General features: G+C 36.4%; 4 protein-coding genes across 5 annotated transcripts; 1 reads left to right on the top strand and 3 right to left on the bottom strand.

Moving 5' to 3' along the window:
* Positions 1-1,438: 1,438 nt before the first annotated feature.
* LOC128673787 (uncharacterized) lies at positions 1,439-11,565 on the bottom strand. 2 transcript variants are annotated; one of them, XM_064436248.1, is made up of 4 exons: positions 11,547-11,565; positions 2,968-3,112; positions 2,150-2,241; positions 1,439-1,614 (listed from the first exon to the last, which is right to left on the bottom strand). In XM_064436248.1, exons 2-4 carry the CDS (start codon positions 3,090-3,092, stop codon positions 1,460-1,462), a joined length of 372 nt encoding a protein of 123 aa, XP_064292318.1. In that variant the 5' UTR covers positions 3,093-3,112; positions 11,547-11,565; the 3' UTR covers positions 1,439-1,459. The 2 variants fall into 2 exon arrangements, with proteins under 2 accessions (XP_064292318.1, XP_053607851.1); XM_053751876.1 differs by lacking the exon at positions 11,547-11,565 and adding an exon at positions 4,742-4,882.
* Positions 6,214-7,431, bottom strand: LOC128673785 (cathepsin B-like). The gene has a single exon (XM_053751874.2). It carries the CDS (start codon positions 7,382-7,384, stop codon positions 6,398-6,400), a length of 987 nt encoding a protein of 328 aa, XP_053607849.1. The 5' UTR covers positions 7,385-7,431; the 3' UTR covers positions 6,214-6,397.
* A 191-nt stretch (positions 11,566-11,756) lies between the features above and the next one.
* Positions 11,757-14,047, top strand: LOC128673786 (uncharacterized). Its single transcript, XM_053751875.1, has 4 exons — positions 11,757-11,912; positions 12,522-12,775; positions 13,212-13,401; positions 13,893-14,047. The coding sequence occupies exons 1-4, from the start codon at positions 11,836-11,838 to the stop codon at positions 13,966-13,968; spliced, it is 597 nt and encodes a 198-aa protein (XP_053607850.1). The 5' UTR covers positions 11,757-11,835; the 3' UTR covers positions 13,969-14,047.
* A 2,007-nt stretch (positions 14,048-16,054) lies between these two features.
* On the bottom strand, positions 16,055-18,793 carry LOC128673873 (uncharacterized). Its single transcript, XM_053752028.1, has 4 exons — positions 18,437-18,793; positions 17,566-17,689; positions 17,140-17,166; positions 16,055-16,256 (listed from the first exon to the last, which is right to left on the bottom strand). The coding sequence occupies exons 1-4, from the start codon at positions 18,516-18,518 to the stop codon at positions 16,142-16,144; spliced, it is 348 nt and encodes a 115-aa protein (XP_053608003.1). The 5' UTR covers positions 18,519-18,793; the 3' UTR covers positions 16,055-16,141.
* Positions 18,794-19,726: the final 933 nt, after the last annotated feature.

Here is a 19,726-nt window from a genome sequence, read left to right as displayed (position 1 = left end):
TCATTCGTTCGTTTTCTTTTGAACAATCTCGATAAATATATTTTCTCTATATTATTATATTAATGATAATGATAACTATACAAAATCTCAGCCTCACATTGGTATAATGTGACTAAATTACGAAACCAAATTATCCAGATATGCTCTTACTCACTCGGTCGGTTATTCTTCAACATATTATAAATCAATGCTTATTATTTCACTAATAAAATCAAATATAGACGTGACCACCCTATTTCAAGCATATTTCCCGGCCAAAGTACCATTACAGCTGCGAAAAATTACTTCAACTTTACCATGTAAAGAATAAAGTAAGTTTTCGCTAATTTACTGTAATGATGTATGAACATATAGGTGGTAGAAATCCAACAAGAAACAAGCTCAACGGTTATCGTAAGCATAAATCCACCTGCTACAACTATTGTATGTCTGTTCGTCTGTCAATATAGATGACCACGACCGTATTATACTTATTTGTAAGAGGCGAGTGGTTCCCGCTCAGAATAGAACCTCTTGATATGCTCCCGTAGATATCATACGAAGCGAAGGGAATGAAAACCGTGATACCCGTCTGTGATGAGAACGCTCTATGATTGGTTGAAGATCGTGTGACGTCATGAGCAGAGAAACATCGAATTATGTCTAGATATCTGTCAAGACCATAATCTCATGGAACTATAACCATTTAGAGTTAATCTTTGAATTTGTACACGTCCATTACACGATGGCCAAGGAACGCGAACACAATAGGATTTACAATCAATTAATTTGGACTGGGCGCCGGCGCGGGCGCACGGAACAAGATAAGCTTGCACGACGTATTATTATGTACAACAATTAGTGCGTAGGCACGATTGCAGGAATATATTTTTGGTATAATTGGCAATACTTAATTAATTGTTATGTCTAACTATACTTTCGAGAGAAATGAAATAAAGCAAATATCCCTGGCTGATCCAGTGGTAATTTTCACTAGTTAATACACTAGTTCATTACCCTATAAGTTAATGTTGACGATATCAAACTATCTAAACCAAACCACACGGCATAAATACAGCACTGTACTTTTTTTTTAACGCTTTGTTCACTAGCCACCGTATGCCATGCCTATGCCTCTTGGTGCCAGCTGAAAATCAGCGCTATGGCTTCTGCCTCAGCAACATGCTGAGCTGGTCGCCTTTTCCACGGAAACTTATGTACTTAATTGTTATTCAAGTCGAATTATCAGTTGTAAGTTTATGTATTTTTTTGTAGAATAAACATATTTTCTTCACCGCGACAGTTAAAGAAAGAAAATCTAAGAAGAACTCTTAAGAACTCTTAGAGTTCTACATGTCATCTTCATTAATCATTAAATAACGTTGTTCTTGTCGGTGGAGTTGCCTCCATTTACATACATCCCCAACATGTATGACTAAAAAATTAAACACACTTTTTTGTAAACATACGTTTAATATATCTAGAAGTATCTGCTCTTCTTCTTCTTGTAGACGACGGCGTCCAGATGCCAGGTCATGTTGCCCCCGCAGGAGATGAGGGCGTAGCACCCTCCCAGCACCACGGGCGGGTCCATGTCCGGGATGCACGTGTTGTCTTGGCAGAAAGTTGCCGTTCCTATTATAGTTTCATAAATATGATGAATATAGTCGTTAAATCTACTTTTGATGTTTCATATGTATGGGGTGAATTCAGGGGACTTGACCCAACTACCAAAATTGGAAATATTTTGAAAAGTAATTTTCTTATCTTTACACAAAGCCACGTATGGTATTGGTATTGTGTAAAAAGAATGACCAACACACTAAAAGACATGGATTAAAAATGTTATGTAAAAAGTTTATTAAATTTACCCAAAAAGACACCAAATAAATAGTACAAATACATCGCATCTCACAAGGTGAAAATTCTCTAGTGCTATCATAATGAATTAGTAGTTGTATCATGACTACCATCTGATTGCAAATGAGGTATTTATATATATTAAAAATTCACTATCCTCACAGATCACTGTTACTTCCTCCACACACATCACAAGTTTCCTTATTTCCACACACGAAACAAAATCGTTCCCATTTTTAACAGTTTCCTATCGTATTTCGCACATTCATTTTTTTTAACCACAGTCTAAAAATATCAATGGAATCCTTACCAACATAACCAGTAGGCCGCGCCTGTCGCTTATTCTTAACGTAGTCTACAACAGCCCTGGACAGGGCATAGAAGTGTTTGCTGGCTTTATATCTGCAAAGAAATTATTGATTAACAGCTAGCAAGTCACAATCGCGGTAGACGACAAGTCCATACCTAAAGAGCAGAAATGTTATGGCTATATTTAGTTCTTCTCTATGTGCTTCTTCTTAATTGTCAGAACAAATCTTGCATATCATACCTGACGCCATCAAGCCTGCATTTCTCGGGTTTTCCTCCTGCCAAGTTTTTACTAGTGACTAGATATTCTAAGCTAATCCCGTGTTTCTATGTAACACATCTATGTAATACTATTTATGAACTATTTCACTATGTATAAGTTACAAAAACGTGTAAACAACAACAAAATTAATGTTAAAATAAGTTTTTTACAAAATTTTAATTTTTGACACAAGCTTTTATTTTTGATTCCATGTGTGACAAAAAACACACATATGTTTTTTTTTTAATTCCCACGTTTGGAGCCGTCCTGGGTGCATCATCAGATCATGCTTATCATTATATTACATGATAATTCAAACTAAACGTGTGTGAATACAAAATTTCAGCTCAATCGTTTGTAGATATCAGCTTCAAAATTAAATTGCAATATTCCACCCGAATAGACATAGGACATACGTGGTTACATTGCAAGTTAAATAAAAACTTGTATAAACACGTTAAATGTTAGAAAAAAAATTCAAAACACGACACAACACACCCAGATACGCGTGACCATAAATGAGCACTATTAATAACAAAAAACAAAAGAGCAACCACCTCATCTTGGCTAGGGCGGCGTCGCAATCACTCTTGTCTGCTCGGCAGTGGTACACAAGGTTCCTGGTGTTAGCTTTGACCATCTCCTCGCGCAGGGCCTGATATTTACTGTCGGTGTACAGCATTTGGGCGAAGCGCACGTTCACTGCGAAATTTGTAGGTTATATTTTTTTATTTGTTCCGTCCCACGGCTGGCCAAAGGTCTCTTGAAAGGAATAGTAATATTATTAATGCCAAAGTTTGTGAAGATGTATGTGTGTATGTATGTTTGTTACTCTTTCAAGCAAAATCTACTCGACGGATTGTTATGAAATTTGGTACATGGGTATGTGGAACAGCATAACATACCTACATAGGGTTCAACTAGCAAGATATGATTTATAGACAGTTACGTGATTCTGATGATAATTAAGATTGAAATCACATTATTATTTCGGTTGCGATTTGTCCTCTCAACCTATCGTCAAAATGCAACTTTCAAAATGTAAGAGGTTTATTTTTTACGCGGATTTTGAGATCGTTACGGCAGAGAATAAAACAAGGACACATGAGTAGACTTTGTAGTAAAAACATTGCCGTCAATAATTGAAAATCGTCTATTTCACAAATTCGACATTTCGTCAGCAGATTGAGCTATTACGCGTTTCTTATCACAAATGCGGCATTTGCGCTTGCGCAAACACTCAAGTCAAGACAAGGAGTTGACCATTATTTTCATAAACGAACAAATGGCTCCCTTCAAGCGGCTCCAAGCACTTATAGCTATCTCAAATTGTAAATCACAATAACTTTTCAACGAGAGTATACTCGTTTACAAAAGGATATTAATATTATCGCTGCTGATTATAGCGAGTTTTATATAAACTACCGACTTACGCAAAAAGTAATTTTTAAGATCAGTATCACTTCGTAAGTGAAGATTAAGTATTATTACGTGAATAAAATCTGTTATCCATTAATGCCGATGTTGATGCGCTGCAGAATCGTACAGTTCACTAGCTCTTGCCCGCGGCTTCGCCCGCGTGATACCCCATACAAAATTTGAAACCCCTTCTTACACACTTAGAGAATGAATTTTGAAAAATCCTTTCTTATTGCATCCCTACACCACATAAGAAACCTACGCTAAATTTCTAATTTCTAGACCCAGCGGTTTGGGCTGTGCATTAATATGTCAGTCCAGAGTGTCTTCTTTCTTATATAGATTGACAGTGCCATGAAATCGTGCCCCGTAAATTTTATTTCTCGTAATTATATGTCAGATTCTGCAAATCGATATGATCTTTGTGTATATCTGTAATACTTATCGTATCGCTAATCTTTTTAGTGACTTTTTATTTACTTGTCATACAATCAAGTTGATATGTTAATAATAACAATGCAATGTGCTGATTACATCTTTAGGGCTTTGAATTAAAGCATCCACTCACGAAAATTATGTACAACATTTAGTATAACAGATTTATTAGTGAAACTGAGAGTTTAAGATGAGATTGTGTTGAGATGTAAATAGGCGAGAACTTACACATTACACGTACATTCTATTTTTGTTCTCAAATAAAAATATCTTTATGTCTGTCAAAACAGTGATCTAATGTTAGAGCGAAGTTCTTATCGATAGATTATTATATACTACCAAACAGTCAAACAGGCATGCGGATCGCCTTATTGTAAGCGGTCACCACAGCAAGCCTGCAACACCAGCGGTCCAGGAGTTCCTCAAATTAAAACAATATGGAAGTAATATAGATAATATAAGAAAATTATGACTTACGCCCGGCACCGACAAAATACCCCCCGCTGCGGCCAACATAGCCGCAAACAAACAAACAGACAAGCCACACGGCCCTCATCTCACCGGCTACAAAACCCCAACTGCCAATTTGGAGACTTTCATGGCCCAATTAGAGCTCCAATATCGAGTTCTAATTGCCAATTGTTTTACTGACGATGTTGTACTTGATGTTGGATTCAAAGTATGTTCGCACAATGACTAGGTATTGAAACTTTAATCGTACTCACGACGCTCACAAACTCTGAGTTTTGAGAAACTCAAATATCTTTATTGCAGTAACTGTGTAGTACAAGGTGTAGGTGGCACATACAATACAATACAATAGTTTCAACAGTTTACCCTTACAGGTAATCAATATTTAGCGTTAAGTTACACTATTCAAGATCTCGCTAGAATACACTTTTCCATATTCTGCGACAGTCAAGGTGCCAAGAAGTGGCGCAAAATACCTACCAAGTTTAGGTTAGGAAAACTACCAGGTTTTTCAATATATCAGCTCTACAGCAGATCTGTCTCGGGATCTGACAAGTCGTTTCACTTAGACACACACATGGAATTAGTAGTACTGTACCGTACAACGTACCTACTAGTTCCATGGACACACATTGTGGTCTTTTAAGTACGCAATCCTCTCCACATAGCGCCGCGGTTTCGTTGTTTTATTGGGTTCCATTCTAGTTCGTAATAATACTTCTTTGTTACCCGATATTCTAGTACTAACATCGTTCCCATTGACTGACGCAGAATTTTCTACCAATTCTTTATTGCCAGTACCCATGAAATCCTACCTCGTAAATTGATTTCTAGAAATTGATATATTAGAATCTGCAGATCAATATCTTAAAATTTATTTCTCAAAATTGATTTATTACAATCTATAGATTGATCTGATCTTTGTACATATCTGTAATACGTATCGCTAATCTCTTGATGACTTTTTACCTGCTATGCACATACAAATTGATATCTGAATGTTTGTAATGTTAATCAAACAAGACGTAATGAGCACTATGTTTGTCTCTGTTTACCACATAAGACAATAAAGACGTGCTATTGTTAAAGTTATTACCTATCTACTGGATAGATTTTGATTAAATTTGGTACACAAGTTCATATTTTAACATTTCGCAATTTAGCAACAGCAAAATAAGTGACTAATTTGTACCTTTTAGAACAGCTAGATTATGATGTGAGTGGTTTTAACAACAAATACTCGAATGTTGAACACTCTAACTTATAGATTGATTGAAAAGATATAGAGAATGTACGTACACCAATCAGAAATAAACAAGAGTCTGATATTATTTTGTTATAACTTCCTTATAAATGTTTCGAGTTATATAAGAAACATTTAAGATGATTTCCAAGAAACGCAATGTACAACAATTTTGAAAACTCGCTCATCCATTGAGCTGTTCGGGAAACAGCGACACGTTATAAAAGCGTATGAATTCAAATTCAAAATTCTTTATTAAATTTAATTTTTTTTTTTTTTCAAAATTACACAAATTTTGTCAGTAGATACGGATGATTAATATAATTTAATATCAAAGGTCGTGATACAAATTGTCTGATCATCTGAATGGAAAGTACGAAAATTGATATCGTGATATCAGAGTCAAAAAATATATACACTTATTGTAATTTCGGTAGGCCTCCAAAGACGTCTTCTTCTATACCCAAGTGATTTTCACCTCGTAGAAACTTAAAAAATCCTCCGAGCTCTCCCCAGTACGTGTTCCACGAGTTAGCTAGTAACCAGTATTTAGTACCATTTTCTACTCCCCAACCCAGAAGCTTGACAGCATGTCCTCCACACTCATGATTTATAGGAACACTTAATCTATACACACCCTTTTTGTAGTGAAATAGATCTGGACAACAAGTGAAGTCAACCTCTAGAGGTCCATTCTTGTATAACTCAGCTTTGATATTATCTTCACCGACTACATGGTAAGGCTTTAATCCAAATCGTTTGTCGTCCTGATAAGACTTCCCATAGCCATCTCGACATTCCTTAACACACGGTACGATACCATCATAAGTGCAGTTAGAATTGGAATCATGTCCGTGTATACACTCAGGTATTGTGTATGGTTGGCAGCCTTCATTCGATTTATAGTTACCTCCTGAAACCAGGCCACTATTTTTCCAGAAATTCCAAGCGTCACCAGGCCATCCACCATGACAGCCGTTGTCTTTACTGCAACAGCCCACCATGTCCTGTGAAGAGAAATGGAACTGAGAGCCATTTGAGTGAATGCACCATCTGTCAGTCATTGCCTCCACAGCACCGTGAGCCCAACAGCTTCCGCAGATTCCCTGGTCTCTGATTTCGTGCAAAGATGGACAGTTTAGCCATTTCTCTCTAGGATCAAAGTTTTCAGGGAGCGAGGCAATGAAATCTGATTCATGAGTTATTATTGGAAAATCACTATCTCTCCCTAAAAACGCACCGAGACGTCCTTTCAAATGTTCAAGCGGAGTGTCTTCCGGGTAATTTCTGCCAGCGATCCATGAATTCTGATTGCTGTTGATAATTTGTATATATTCATCGGACAGTGGATGGGGAAGATCTGCTCGTGCTAGTCCAAAATACAGGACAAATGTTACCACTAACATTGTGTTTTGTTATGGTCTTTGTGAGTGAAGAGTACAATGCAAATAAGTCCTTACGCTTATATATAACTTATAAATTATAGTTATCTACATCTAGGGCTGTCACGACTATATTTGTAAATTGTTATAATTGTTTTTGTATAATGTAATCTGTTGTAAATACATTACAAATATATGTAAATACATACATATGTTGTATATGTTACTCAGGTACCTACGTTCCTTACGTACACAATATAATTAAAAGGTAAACATGGATCCCAAATAGGTGATTGGGTCATTAAATTAGTCTGACGTTCTGTTCCATACTAAATGATTTGGTTTTATCCTTGTAAGACAAGATCTTTGTGAATTCGAATCCGAATTTATTTATGATGGTGTTATTTTTTTTTATAAAAAGCTGTTGCTGTCAACACAAGTAGTTTTTTTTTATAAGGTTGTTATTCTAAAAAGAAAATCTTCGGCTACGAACTCTGTCATAAGTGTGTCCCAATTAATATAAAAATAAAATAGGTACATTATAAACAGCAGTCTTTGGAATTTGACAAGATCCTAACAAAAGCAATGTAAAAAAAAACACATGTATGCAAATTTCAAGAACATTGATTAAGTAGATAAAGCGTCAAGTAACAAATAAAGAAACAAACTTACTTTCGCATTTATAATATTAGTTAGGATCTAGTGTTATGTATGATGTATCTGTTGTAATCAATTAAAATCTTGGATTAGGTACAGTTAGGATGTACTGCCAACGAATATTATTATATATTCTTGTAATTGGTTTGCTTGTAATTGGTTTCTCCGAAATAGCTAGCTAACTAAGCTCGAGACCCCGGTTCCATTCACAGCTATGACATCTGGAAGTCCGGGATCCACTTAATTATTTTATTAGAAATTCTGTAGTTGCACTTTATTTGGCTTTTTATCCCTTAGTCACCTCGTACGACATCGACGAGAGGATATGCAGAGTCCTACGGCGTATTGCTATTGCATGATCTATGACCATGTTATAAACTCCTGAAATAATATGTATTTTCGATACCCTATTAAAATTATGTTAAAATAATTACGTTTATAGCTTTTATTAACAAGAATGTTGCATTGTACAGTAATATTTGTAAAATGTATGACAATAATTATATGTCAACAATTCCGAGAATTTAAAAATATTTTGCGATTTTCATAGTAGATAACGTTTATGATAAGTGAATTAGGTACTTCTGGATTTTTTTTTACTTTTGTTGATCTATTGTTCAACGACAAAGTTTGTTATCTATGTGTAATGACAAAGTAATTTCTCAATAAGCAACAGGCTACTGTCATTTCGGAACAACTACTACTGAGAAGAAATGCCGAGTAAACTGTGTTTCCCCCCACATAGACCTAACGGATTTGCCGAAATTTTGTTATATGACAAATTAATTTATTTGCCTAACTGCTCCATTCCGTAAATGGAAACTATCGGCAACAAAACAGCTTACTACCGAAAATACAATTATGAAATTCCATAGAAACAGATAGATATAAACAGATATAAACAATCTGTACGTTTAATTAACAATAGGTTCACTCAAATTAAGTAATACACGTAGTGGACAGATTATGGCAATTAACAATACAAACTATTTTGAAATGGAAACTATGATTCATCGGACTTGTATCCGTGAAGGTTTGTTTACTTGGAGGTTGTATTAGAAACAACTGTTCAAAATACAATAAGATTACCTACTACATAATTTATCTTTTCTCTGTACAGATGTAATTTTTATTACAATTTTGAAGTGAAAACTTCTTTAGCGGCGCTGTGCACTCTTTGTGATGGGTAAAAAATCTTGAAATCGCGTCAGAATAGAATAGAATAGAATAGAATCATTTATTCTCAAGATTTACATAGATCTTAAATCAAATGTAACAGTAAACATTTACATTATATTTATTTATTACGATACGTGACCTGATCGAAAATTCGTCAACAATGCACAACGTATTAATATTCAAGATTTCACTGCCGGAGTGCAATCTGTTTTCTTTTTTCCTATTTCTGTTCGATCTGAAAAACTTGACTGGCGGAGAATGCCTTAATTATTAGTCTAGGTACCTATTGTTAGTTTTTCAAGTTTTGCTATCAAGTTCAACTTTTCGTGATGATCAGAAATCTCAAGTAATAAACATCTAAGTAAAATCAAATGTAATATTCTTTCCAGGCTTAGGTCCTACATTTTTTTCTCAAGTAACGATGAGGTAAAGTATTAGATACTAGATGTTGCCCGGGGCTTCGCTCCCGTGAGAATTTTGAGATAAAATATAACCTATAGCACTCTTGGATTTAAAATTTTATCTTTTGTAATTGGAAATATTATTAAATATTATTGCAACTAAATCCATGTAGTGTTTTAAATTTATTAATCTTAAAAGTCTTATACTCACTTTGCGAATTCTATTTAAATTCGTGTCATGATGATGATACAACCCGAAAACAAAATCTGCCACAGAAATATACTACTTATACACGTTTATTGAATACTTGATGTGGCTCGGGGCTTCGCTCCCGTAGGAATTTTGAGATAAAATATACCGTCTTGGATAATGTAACTTTCTAATGCTGAAAGAATTTTTGAAATCGGTTCGGTAGTTTCGGAGATTACATACAAACTCACAAAGCCACATACAAACGCTTACCTCTTTACAATATTAGTATAGATAAGTTTATGAGCACTAACCAACAACGACAACTGTGGTGGTCACCACATCCGTCCGCTATCTGGGAGGCCTGGGTTTAATTCCCCCGTTTGTCTCCATCGAATCCATGTAACAAGTTAAATGCCATGTGGGCCGTTGAGTGTTGTCCATAGTATACTAACTAGGTGGTGTTAAACAGGAGTGCCGCAGTCGAGCTGCCATCGAGTAGATAGCTTTGCATTACAACCACACTTCACGCTTCAAACGTAATCTATCGCGGCCTCCATTTATGGCTTCCGAGTGCAAGATGTGACGTCACGATTGTTTGCTTGACTAGCCGTTCCTTGAGTTTCCACTCAGAGCACCAGAAATGTGCTAAAATCCTTATATTATATAAAGAGAAAATATTTGTATATTCGTTTTTTTGTTTGTAATGAATAAACTCAAACACTACTGGGCAAATTTTTTTAAAAATTTGGTACAGAGATAGACGAAACCTTCAAGAGTGGCATATGCTACTTTTTCATTATCGTTTTAACCGAGTGAAGCCTGGGCGGGTGGCTAGTATTATCATAAAGTTAGCGTGTTGCTATGCTACCAATTGCTTGAAATTATTATGAAGTGTTAAGTACACCCGTAAACTACTTGATCTACCTAGATTGGACGTACATAGCATACATAGTGACATAGTGGGCACTAATGTAATATTCGCGCTTACGTAATATCCGTGTATCAAAATCGATCGAAATCTATACAAAAAACAAAACGAAAGATAGATTAATAATCTTGCACATTTATGTATTAAACATAAAAGTAGAGAAGTGCAATGATCAAGCTTCTGCTTGCTTCATTATTAAAAAAATCTGGAATTAATTAATTATGGAAAACATAATAAAATTCCATACAACATGGGAATGATGCTGGACACTCTACGTCAATGGCATTTTCGTAAAAAAATATACATTGTAGTTTTAAATTTAATTTATTTTTTAGTTCATAATGTAATACCTAATATAGATATATTATTTGTAATCTGATTTACGGCTAAAAAGATCCCTAATGAGCAATGGTTGGATAGATGGATTACAAAAGTGGTTAACAAAACTCTTATCTCCGACCCCAACTTGCCAGATCCTGGTTTTGATCTTCCGCGAAAATACTGGACGCAAATAAATAGATGCCGAACTTCGCAAGGAAGATGCTCCGACTTGCTGTGCAGATGGAACTTCTCGGACAGTCCTCTGTGTACCTGCGGGGAGGTCCAGATTATGCGGCACGTCACTGACCTCTGCCCATTATGCTCTATAGAAGGCGGCATTGTCAGGATCCACGAAGCCGACAATGTTGTCCAAAAATGGATTGATGGCTTGCCTCTCGATTTTTAGTCCCAATTTGTGTTGTATGGGAAATTAAACCATTCGCAAATAATATAATATTTGTAAAGGTATCATTGCAATCTATTAAGGAATAAAATTAAAAAAATCACCTCATGACTCGAGCCTTGCCTCGCCGCATCGGATGAATTGAATATCACGTAACGTTCCTCGAACAGTACAGAAACCATAACAATTAAGCCGTGATTACCATTGCAATGTTACGATGCCACGACCAAGATTGCCCGGAGAAATAAAAAAATTATACCACCTGTTGCATTGTGGAAAACAATGGTCGATTCTGGCATTGTTAGGATTATCTTGTAATCTTGTTTAAAAGACCTGCCCTACCACGCCTGGACAGTATAAGATATACTATGTCACTGTGAATAGTTGGTCAAAATGCTGTTCTTTGGATTAATCGTGCTTGCCATTGGATACGCAACCGCCGAAATCGGCGGCAGCCCGTTGATGAACAAGTGAGTAAAATTTCCCTAATTTTAGTCCCGTGACCTTTCATAGAAATTTCAGATAAATATGATGTGATATATGGGTACCGTTTTTACTTTATATAGGTAAATAAATGTGGTTGGGTATTTAATTTATTCTACTTCTTGGAAACGCAACGCTCTGTTAGGAGCAATCAATCTGAAAACGTAAATTTATCTGCATCACTTTAACAGGTACCAAACACAGGGCACGATACCAACTCGTATTCCAGGTTGAACCGGAGTTTACCAAATATTACCAATTTGTTTTGCTTAGGGGTCAAGACCTCCCTTTAAACGCTATTATTTCCCAGTATTTCATTCATTCAACACTAGAACAACGTTCTTGTCGGTAGAGTTCTTCCATCTCTTTCTATCTTCAGCCTTCATTCTGACCTCCCTGTACGACACTTTTGCTCTCTCCTTTATCCATATCCACATCTATATTTCCAGGTCTATATGAACTTAATAGGATAACTATAACTAACTGAGACCCTCTTTTGACTGATACATTGGTCTGATTTTGAAACGCACCCCTTTTCAATCTACGCTCGCTAGTTGCCGCATATTACTCATTTTTTAAATTCCATTTCAACACAGATTGGTGAAAGTCAGACCCGTGGGCGATAATCTCAAGAAGAGTTTCATCCCCCTGACTGAAATCCCCCCTCCCACGATACCGACCTTTCGACCTCCAGCTAGAAGACATTTGGACGTAGACCCGGACGATTGTACACCAAAAAGTCCAAAAGAAGTGGTGTATGAGGGAGCCCATGTGGGTATATTTGGGGACTATTACGATGATGCTGTGGCGAAGACTGTCGCGACCATAATTTTCCCCGACCATATCGATCGTGAGTCATTATTTTTTTAAGTTTGCTCGTCAAAATTCAAAATTTAAAATATTTTATTACACACAAAACAGGAGACGTTCGTCAGAGAGCATTAGCTAATAAACTCCGACGTTGAGGCTGTCAGAGACTATATATTTTATATTTAGTTAACTATTATAAATCTATTACAATTTTCTGTGTTATCATCTATATGTTTGAAATAAATAATTGCTAATTATAATTATATTCGATTTATATTAAATAGATTATTTCAATACCTAGTGTTTTTATATTAATTTGTCGTAACTTCACTTATAATTAATGTTTGTACGAGAAACTCTGTGGTTACGATTGAAAATAAGCGCTGGGCATTTTAGCTCAGTGTAACAGTGAGGCGTTACCTTTTGTATATTTTGAAACTAACAAGGGCCAGATTGACTTGCATCATCGCTTTCAGACAAGCACTTCGAAATCACCACTCCTGTGCCATATTTCACCGTGGGGCTGATAGAAGCCATCGGCTACCACCCCAGCACGCCGAAGAACGAGCATCCTCCAGAATGCGAGAAGATATACCAAGATCATCTCGCCGATTTATATTCTGATGATACCACAGACTATTCTGACGAATCATTGGAGGTCGCCAGGTAATGTAGAATTTTTTTTTTTCGAAATCAGTAGACAATTTTACAATTTTCATTTGGTTCCGTGCATTTTTTTTTTCGACCAGTGACAGTGACTGTATTTTCGAATTACTTTTCACTTTTGAATTATTTTTCAGAACTTGCCAATAACTAATTTTAAAATAACATTACAATAAAATACATTAAAATAAATTAAATACATTTGAAAATAATTCTCTCAGAGTGGTCGTGAATAACGACCTCAAACTGTGAAAACTATTCCGCCGACGAAAAAGCCTTTTTTTTTAAATTCCTATCAACTATTTTTATATATTTTGAACTCAGTCTAAACCCAAATACTAGACATTTTCCTAGAATTAAATCACTATTTAGTATTCACCAAACCACCAGAAATATATTACATTATCATTTTTCTTCAACTATCTCACAATGTAAAACTAACTATCCAACAATGGACAATTAATAGAGAAATTACTACTGAATTAATGTTTCAGAATGCCCCTGCTCCCCGAGAAGGATGAGAAGGAAGTCGAGGCGAGATTAGCGGAGATCTACAGCGACCTGGAGTGAAATCTGTTATGTTTGTTTGTACTTTTTCTAGTTTCATACTAAGTTATTACACATTATTAAATATTTTTTTATAAAAAAACGTGATGCTTTTCATTAACACTACGTCGTTTTACAATAAAATTAGCTATTGCAGCTTCGCCCACTGTTTCCCGCGGGATTAGTTACTTTTTCCAAGATGGTCTGGCACTTACCAAATGTTCTTTTTCGTTGTGTACATAAAGTCCAAAGAATAACGAACAAATTAGCTTTCTCATTAATAAATATTGCGTAAAGATTACTGCCTACCTAGGATCATTATTTAAATTATTGTAAAATGATAGTTCTTCGACAAGTTTGCAATGATCATGCTTATCATAAGAATTCATTGTCGTGGAAACTGAAGGAATATGTTATATCTGTACCATAAGCGAAAATAGATGAAAGTTAACTTGTAACATTCGATTAACACTCGCGGACACTCGACGAGACACAAAATAAGTTTTATTGTTATAACTTCTATAGCAACCGTGTGTCCGCGAAAGTGTTAAGTTGAAAGTTTTAAGCTTGTACAGTTAAATGTTAAGCTGGACTGTAAGATCAACTGGAACGGGTGCAACTTAATACCAAATAGCTTGTAAAAACACTTATTGCACCACCTACCCGGTGTAATGGTTTTTTTTCCAATTGGCACAAACTTTGTATGATAATTTGGATAGAAACTGTAACATTTAAGAATATTGTAGACACATATGCTGCTTTTCTGCTATTGTATACAGTAACAGCATGTGTCTATCTCATTTTTTATCTGGGAATGGAGATAGTGGAGAAGAGATTAACTTCCATTAATCTTCTTAAGACTATAGATACGATGTGGTTTATAAATTTAAGGAACGTTATTGTCGTTTCTTCTTTTTGTGAGGTCTGTAGAAGATTGAATTCCTCCGTTTTGTTGCTTTGGCACGCCACGACATAGTCGTAGCGTGCCTTCGCAAAAATTTGACAGTCGTGTAGGAGGTGTTCTATGGTTGGGGGCGTGATGTCATCGCACGGGCATCGGTCGTCGTCTAAAATATGGAATCTATGCACGTACGCTATATGGCCATGGCCAGTAAGAATTTGGGTGAGAGAGAAGGAGATGGGGAAGACGCTGAGGACAGAATATATGTCGGAAATTAGGGGGAAGAAGGCTTTGATGGTGGCTCCTTCTGCGGCCGAATCGTACTCCGCCTGCTAAGCTACTAGCGTTTCCGCCTTAAAAGAGTCGCTTGGCTAGGGACAGTGGGAAGAAATTGACCTCAGACGCGACCTTTTTGGAGGCTGCCGCTTTGGCTGCCGCGTCTGCGATCTCGTTCCCCACTATCCCGACGTGAGCCTTCGACCACACAAAGTCCACCACCTAGTTCCTCGACCGCAGCAGGGAGAGATCCCTATGGATGAGATTCACCAGATGCTGCGGTCTTGGATAGCCTTGAGGGCGGAAAGTGAGTCTGTGAATAATTTGACCAAGGAGTGGTTTCGGGCGCGAAGCCACTCCAAGGCTTGGACTATGGCATAAAGCTCGGCCATGAATACCGTAGCCGTCCTGCATAATTTAAACTTCCGGGTCAAGGCACCTCCCGGCAGTCCCTCCATTATGGCCACAAATGCCGCACCGGTGTCGCCGTTATCCTGTTTACTCCCGTCCGTGAAGACATTGGGTGTCTTCGGGTTTATGAGATAGTCGGTCTCCTCTTGAGTTGTGACCTCTCCGTAGTTAATGATGACCCGGTTGGCCGGACGCCCGCCTGTGGATCGTAAGGTCCCAGATTCTAATCCTACTCGTGCCACATGAGTTTATATACCAATCTGACTCATGTATAGTAGTTTTGATCACCACCACTTGCTTCCGGTGAAAGAAAACATCGTGAGGAAACCTGCACACTGGTTGACTGTTAACTTGTGTGTGAAATGGCGAAGGCAATGGCAAACCACTCCATTACTAATGATAAGAAAATTGATATGTGTGTTTAATTCCACGTAACGACCACGACCCTCAGCCATGAGGAATACGACTATAAAGAGACACCACACAGGCAGGGTTGTCACCGACAAGTTTCACAAACACAAATTCTTTAAATATCAGTTTATTATCTAATTCAGTTAACAAAAAGCCCCTATGAAATATCTAATTAATCTTCAAACTTAATAGTTGCATCTACACAGGACCAGCTTGTAAATTGAACTTGTTTGGGACTTTGACATCCTTGTCTTTCTCGTCAAAGATCTCCTCTGTGTCGTCGTCGTCAAAGTCATCCATGTCCAGAGGGTTTCTGGAAAAAATAATTAGTTTTAAAACTATCAGATTCTATTTAACTGTATGGGATGTTTTTGGTTTCACAATTGTATAAGGTAAATGAAGTATACTAGTTGTTCGCAGCGAACTTAGACCTTGCGAATTGAATAAACGTTTACAAAATGGTGAATATTTCAAAAACCCCACGAACTTAAAAATTCTATTGGCATATCCTATATAAGGTATATAGGATATGCCAATAAAATTTTTAAATTTCATCAAAAAACAGTTCGAAAGTTATCGCGTTACAAACGAACAAACATACATACATACAAAAAATGTATTTTTGCCCCAAGTAGAATGTAAGTCGTCAATAAATTAAAGTCGTATCGCGTACCTAAGTTTAAGCTTTGGCAGCTTTTAGTAATTAAAAGAAAATTAAAAGTAATTATTGCATTATCTGTACCAGACTACTGCGCCGGGGCTTCCGTGGGAATTTGGGGATTAATAGTACCCTATGTGTAATTCTAGGTTATGTCCCACCCGTGTACCAAATTTCATAACAATCCGTCCAGTAAATTTTGCGTGAAATAGTAACAAACATACATACAAACATCCTCACATACGATCGCATTTGTAATATTAGTAGGATTGCGAGTATAATTAAAGTCTAAACAGATTTCCCTCACAGACATATCATAATATTGGACATATTCAATATTCTAATAGCTCGCCCAACGTCTACCACACCGCTCCCACCCGGCAAGGTGACGTTCATTGAAAAGCAAAACGCTCAATGTAAATTGTACTTTACAATGACAAGACGAGAACTGTCCGCTCATTTGTTGCCAATATATGTCTACTGTGGACGCCTTAAAGCTTTATATTCTATAGCTCATACTTAAATAAAGAATACTCACTTATTCCAGTCAATTTTGTGCCTTTTCCTGTAAGAAATTTAAACATAAAAAAATATATTAATTGATCCGAAAAACATGAGCAAATGGCTATAAATTTTAAAGCTCATAAAACTCTGATATCTATACACCAAAGCAGGTTCATTGTACAAATCCATAGTAGGTCTAGTGAGATTACATGCGCGAGCGTGCCCATAGTAACATTTTCGACTGTCACCCCCCAAAGCCTACGGTACGTTTGAAAAATTAACCCTATTTTTATTTAATACGGCCACTCTTTAATACGGACGTTAACCATCTTTTGAAATGCTGTTGTTGCGTAGCCGGTAAGGCTTTTTTTTCTCTTAGATGCTTCATTCAAGATCCTCGGAAATATGTGGTGTGATATTTCAAGGCGAGAAGCGAGAACTACGCTCCGCTTGGTGATACCTGTTGGTAGCTATGTAATCCTGGTCCATGTACTCTTCAGACACTTCAACTGAAAGCGGCTGGCCGCGGTGGTCTTGCAGGATGCCGAAGTAACGAGGGGCTCGAGTTACGGAGAAAAGAACCGCTGAAATAAATATATATCGATTGTTATCGATTTCATGCATCGTTCTCGTGTTTACGTCTTAGTGGCTCGATTCATGGAGAAAAGAACAGCCGAATCAGTTTTTTTTAGACCACCAATTATTGTGCCACAGTACCCTGTTATTTCTACCCATTCAAACCGAAACACAGGAATGCAAGCACAGCCATATAGAACCTTAGTATCATGGTCTATCTGTATGTCTTATCTTTAATTGGCCTTAGTTTTGTTTCACTGTTTGGCTATTCCCAAATACACAATTTTAACTAAAAGCATGTTGCAAAAAATTGTGTCCAATTTGTATAGCATCCTCCTCATCATCGCACAAAATTTGCAGCAGAAAACAATAGGTATACATTTTTTTTTAACTCCATGACAATTCGAAAGTCGTAGTTAAAAAAAATACATATTATAAGATATACATACTCGATACTCGATCTTTGAGTTAGTATACCATTACCAAGTATCGAACTTACTTTGTGGCTAACTCAATCTGTGTGATTTATCCATATACTTATACTTACATATTAATTTCTATCGATTTCGAGAGAGAGGGAAGATAGCGATATAAACACATACAGTTTACATAAGCTTAGTAAAATATAAGTCAATGGGAAATAGCAGAACAATTGATGAACTGTACTACTAAATGTATACCAATCGAATATGAGCAAGTTTTTTAAGTGAGTCTAACTATTGTATTTTTCTGTCGGAAACACAAAACACACTTACAGTCATCTATGGCATATAATCCTCTCAATGTTATACACAAAACTATTAAAGTTATGTGTACTTTCAAATTCGTTTCGCACATTTTGCTCTCAGTCTGATTGACACTATATTAATTTACAAAATTAAAAACACAGCGTCAATAAAAAGAACAACTCCTGCGACCACCAACTTCAAAATTTGCCAAATCCAAAACATTAATTAGATATTTGATCTTATTCTGCAAAAGTGTATTGTAATTGGTAATTTTTAAATTCAGTAAATCCACTTGCTAAGTCAGCCAAACACTACGAAAAAATTGGGTTTAAATCTAACACAAACTTCCGTTTGAAGTCGAAGTTTGAAAAATACGACTTTATTTTGAAAATGAGGCATTGTTCTGTACTAGTTTCCATCAAATAAAATTATGTAATAGACGAATGTACACGTGAGTCAGCCGACAACAAAACGGCTTTAAGCAAACCTTTTGCCAAACATGTACAGGTTTTAGCGTTGTATTCCATATCCGCCCATAATATTTGGTCCCACGTAATATCGATGATAGAATTCGCCTGTCAGTCTGTCACACCGAAATACAAGGCTATAAAAATTCCAATATAAAGATTGCTAAAGCCTGCAATGAATAAGTTTTTCGATGATGTTTGGTTAGCCACACTTATGTAATCTAGTGCTTTGGGACCGTTAGTATCAGAGGCAGAGTAGAAGACAGAGACGTGGAAAAGAAAAAGTAGGCACATCGTGATATCTCTCAGATGGGAGTTTGTCAATTTAGTAAATACAAAAATACAAACTTTTATAGACATTCGAAAATCAACAATCTGGCAAAAACGGACACTGGCTGTTTATAAAGTAACAATATCAGTATAGCATGAAGTATTTTCTTTTTTAAATTCAGTTACTTCTGTTTTTGAAATTCACTTCCCGTGTTTTCCATTACTTCCATTGTTCCATAATTGAGGGGGGAGGGGGGTAGGACTCCGCATCTCCTATACTGATCAAACGTACTTTTCGATGTACCAGTCAACTTTAACGTTAACTATAAGCTGCGCGCAGCCTTCGTTTAGACAAAAAGGCGTATTTTGCGTTTTTTCTGCGTAGATTAAAGTCAACGTCAAAATGGGCTTGTGCAAGTCCCTAAACTAAAGTCAGTGCCATTTAATATCACGTATGGGCCCTTTTTTGACATCATTAAATCCATTCAACGTATAGCAGTTTAGGCAGGAAAGGAGACATACAGGAGACAGATATTCCCATATTTATAATTGTACGCCAAAGCTTTACTGTTGTCGAAAT

The sequence above is a fragment of the Plodia interpunctella genome, chromosome 11 (assembly GCF_027563975.2).
Source record: "Plodia interpunctella isolate USDA-ARS_2022_Savannah chromosome 11, ilPloInte3.2, whole genome shotgun sequence".
NCBI classification, from domain to species: Eukaryota; Metazoa; Arthropoda; class Insecta; order Lepidoptera; family Pyralidae; genus Plodia; species Plodia interpunctella.
The sequence above is the reverse complement of the archived record's forward strand: the minus strand, read 5'-3'. Positions and strand labels throughout refer to the sequence as shown.

What these genes read in the sequence shown, in the direction of transcription:
- LOC128673787 (XM_053751876.1), bottom strand. Translation starts at nt 4,820, where the DNA reads ATGAGGGCCGTGTGGCTTGTCTGTTTGTTTGTTTGCGGCTATGTTGGC. An exon ending in GTATTTTGTCGGTGCCGGGC is followed by an intron (nt 3,113 to 4,741) that starts GTAAGTCATAAT and finishes CAAATTTCGCAG; the next exon opens with TGAACGTGCGCTTCGCCCAA. An exon ending in GCCGCCCTAGCCAAGATGAG is followed by an intron (nt 2,242 to 2,967) that starts GTGGTTGCTCTT and finishes ATTTCTTTGCAG; the next exon opens with ATATAAAGCCAGCAAACACT.
- LOC128673785 (XM_053751874.2), bottom strand. Translation starts at nt 7,384, where the DNA reads ATGTTAGTGGTAACATTTGTCCTGTATTTTGGACTAGCACGAGCAGAT.
- LOC128673786 (XM_053751875.1), top strand. Translation starts at nt 11,836, where the DNA reads ATGCTGTTCTTTGGATTAATCGTGCTTGCCATTGGATACGCAACCGCC. An exon ending in GGCAGCCCGTTGATGAACAA is followed by an intron (nt 11,913 to 12,521) that starts GTGAGTAAAATT and finishes ATTTCAACACAG; the next exon opens with ATTGGTGAAAGTCAGACCCG. An exon ending in TTTCCCCGACCATATCGATC is followed by an intron (nt 12,776 to 13,211) that starts GTGAGTCATTAT and finishes CATCGCTTTCAG; the next exon opens with ACAAGCACTTCGAAATCACC.
- LOC128673873 (XM_053752028.1), bottom strand. Translation starts at nt 18,518, where the DNA reads ATGTGCGAAACGAATTTGAAAGTACACATAACTTTAATAGTTTTGTGT. An exon ending in ATTATATGCCATAGATGACT is followed by an intron (nt 17,690 to 18,436) that starts GTAAGTGTGTTT and finishes TATTTATTTCAG; the next exon opens with CGGTTCTTTTCTCCGTAACT. An exon ending in GATTACATAGCTACCAACAG is followed by an intron (nt 17,167 to 17,565) that starts GTATCACCAAGC and finishes AATTTCTTACAG; the next exon opens with GAAAAGGCACAAAATTGACT.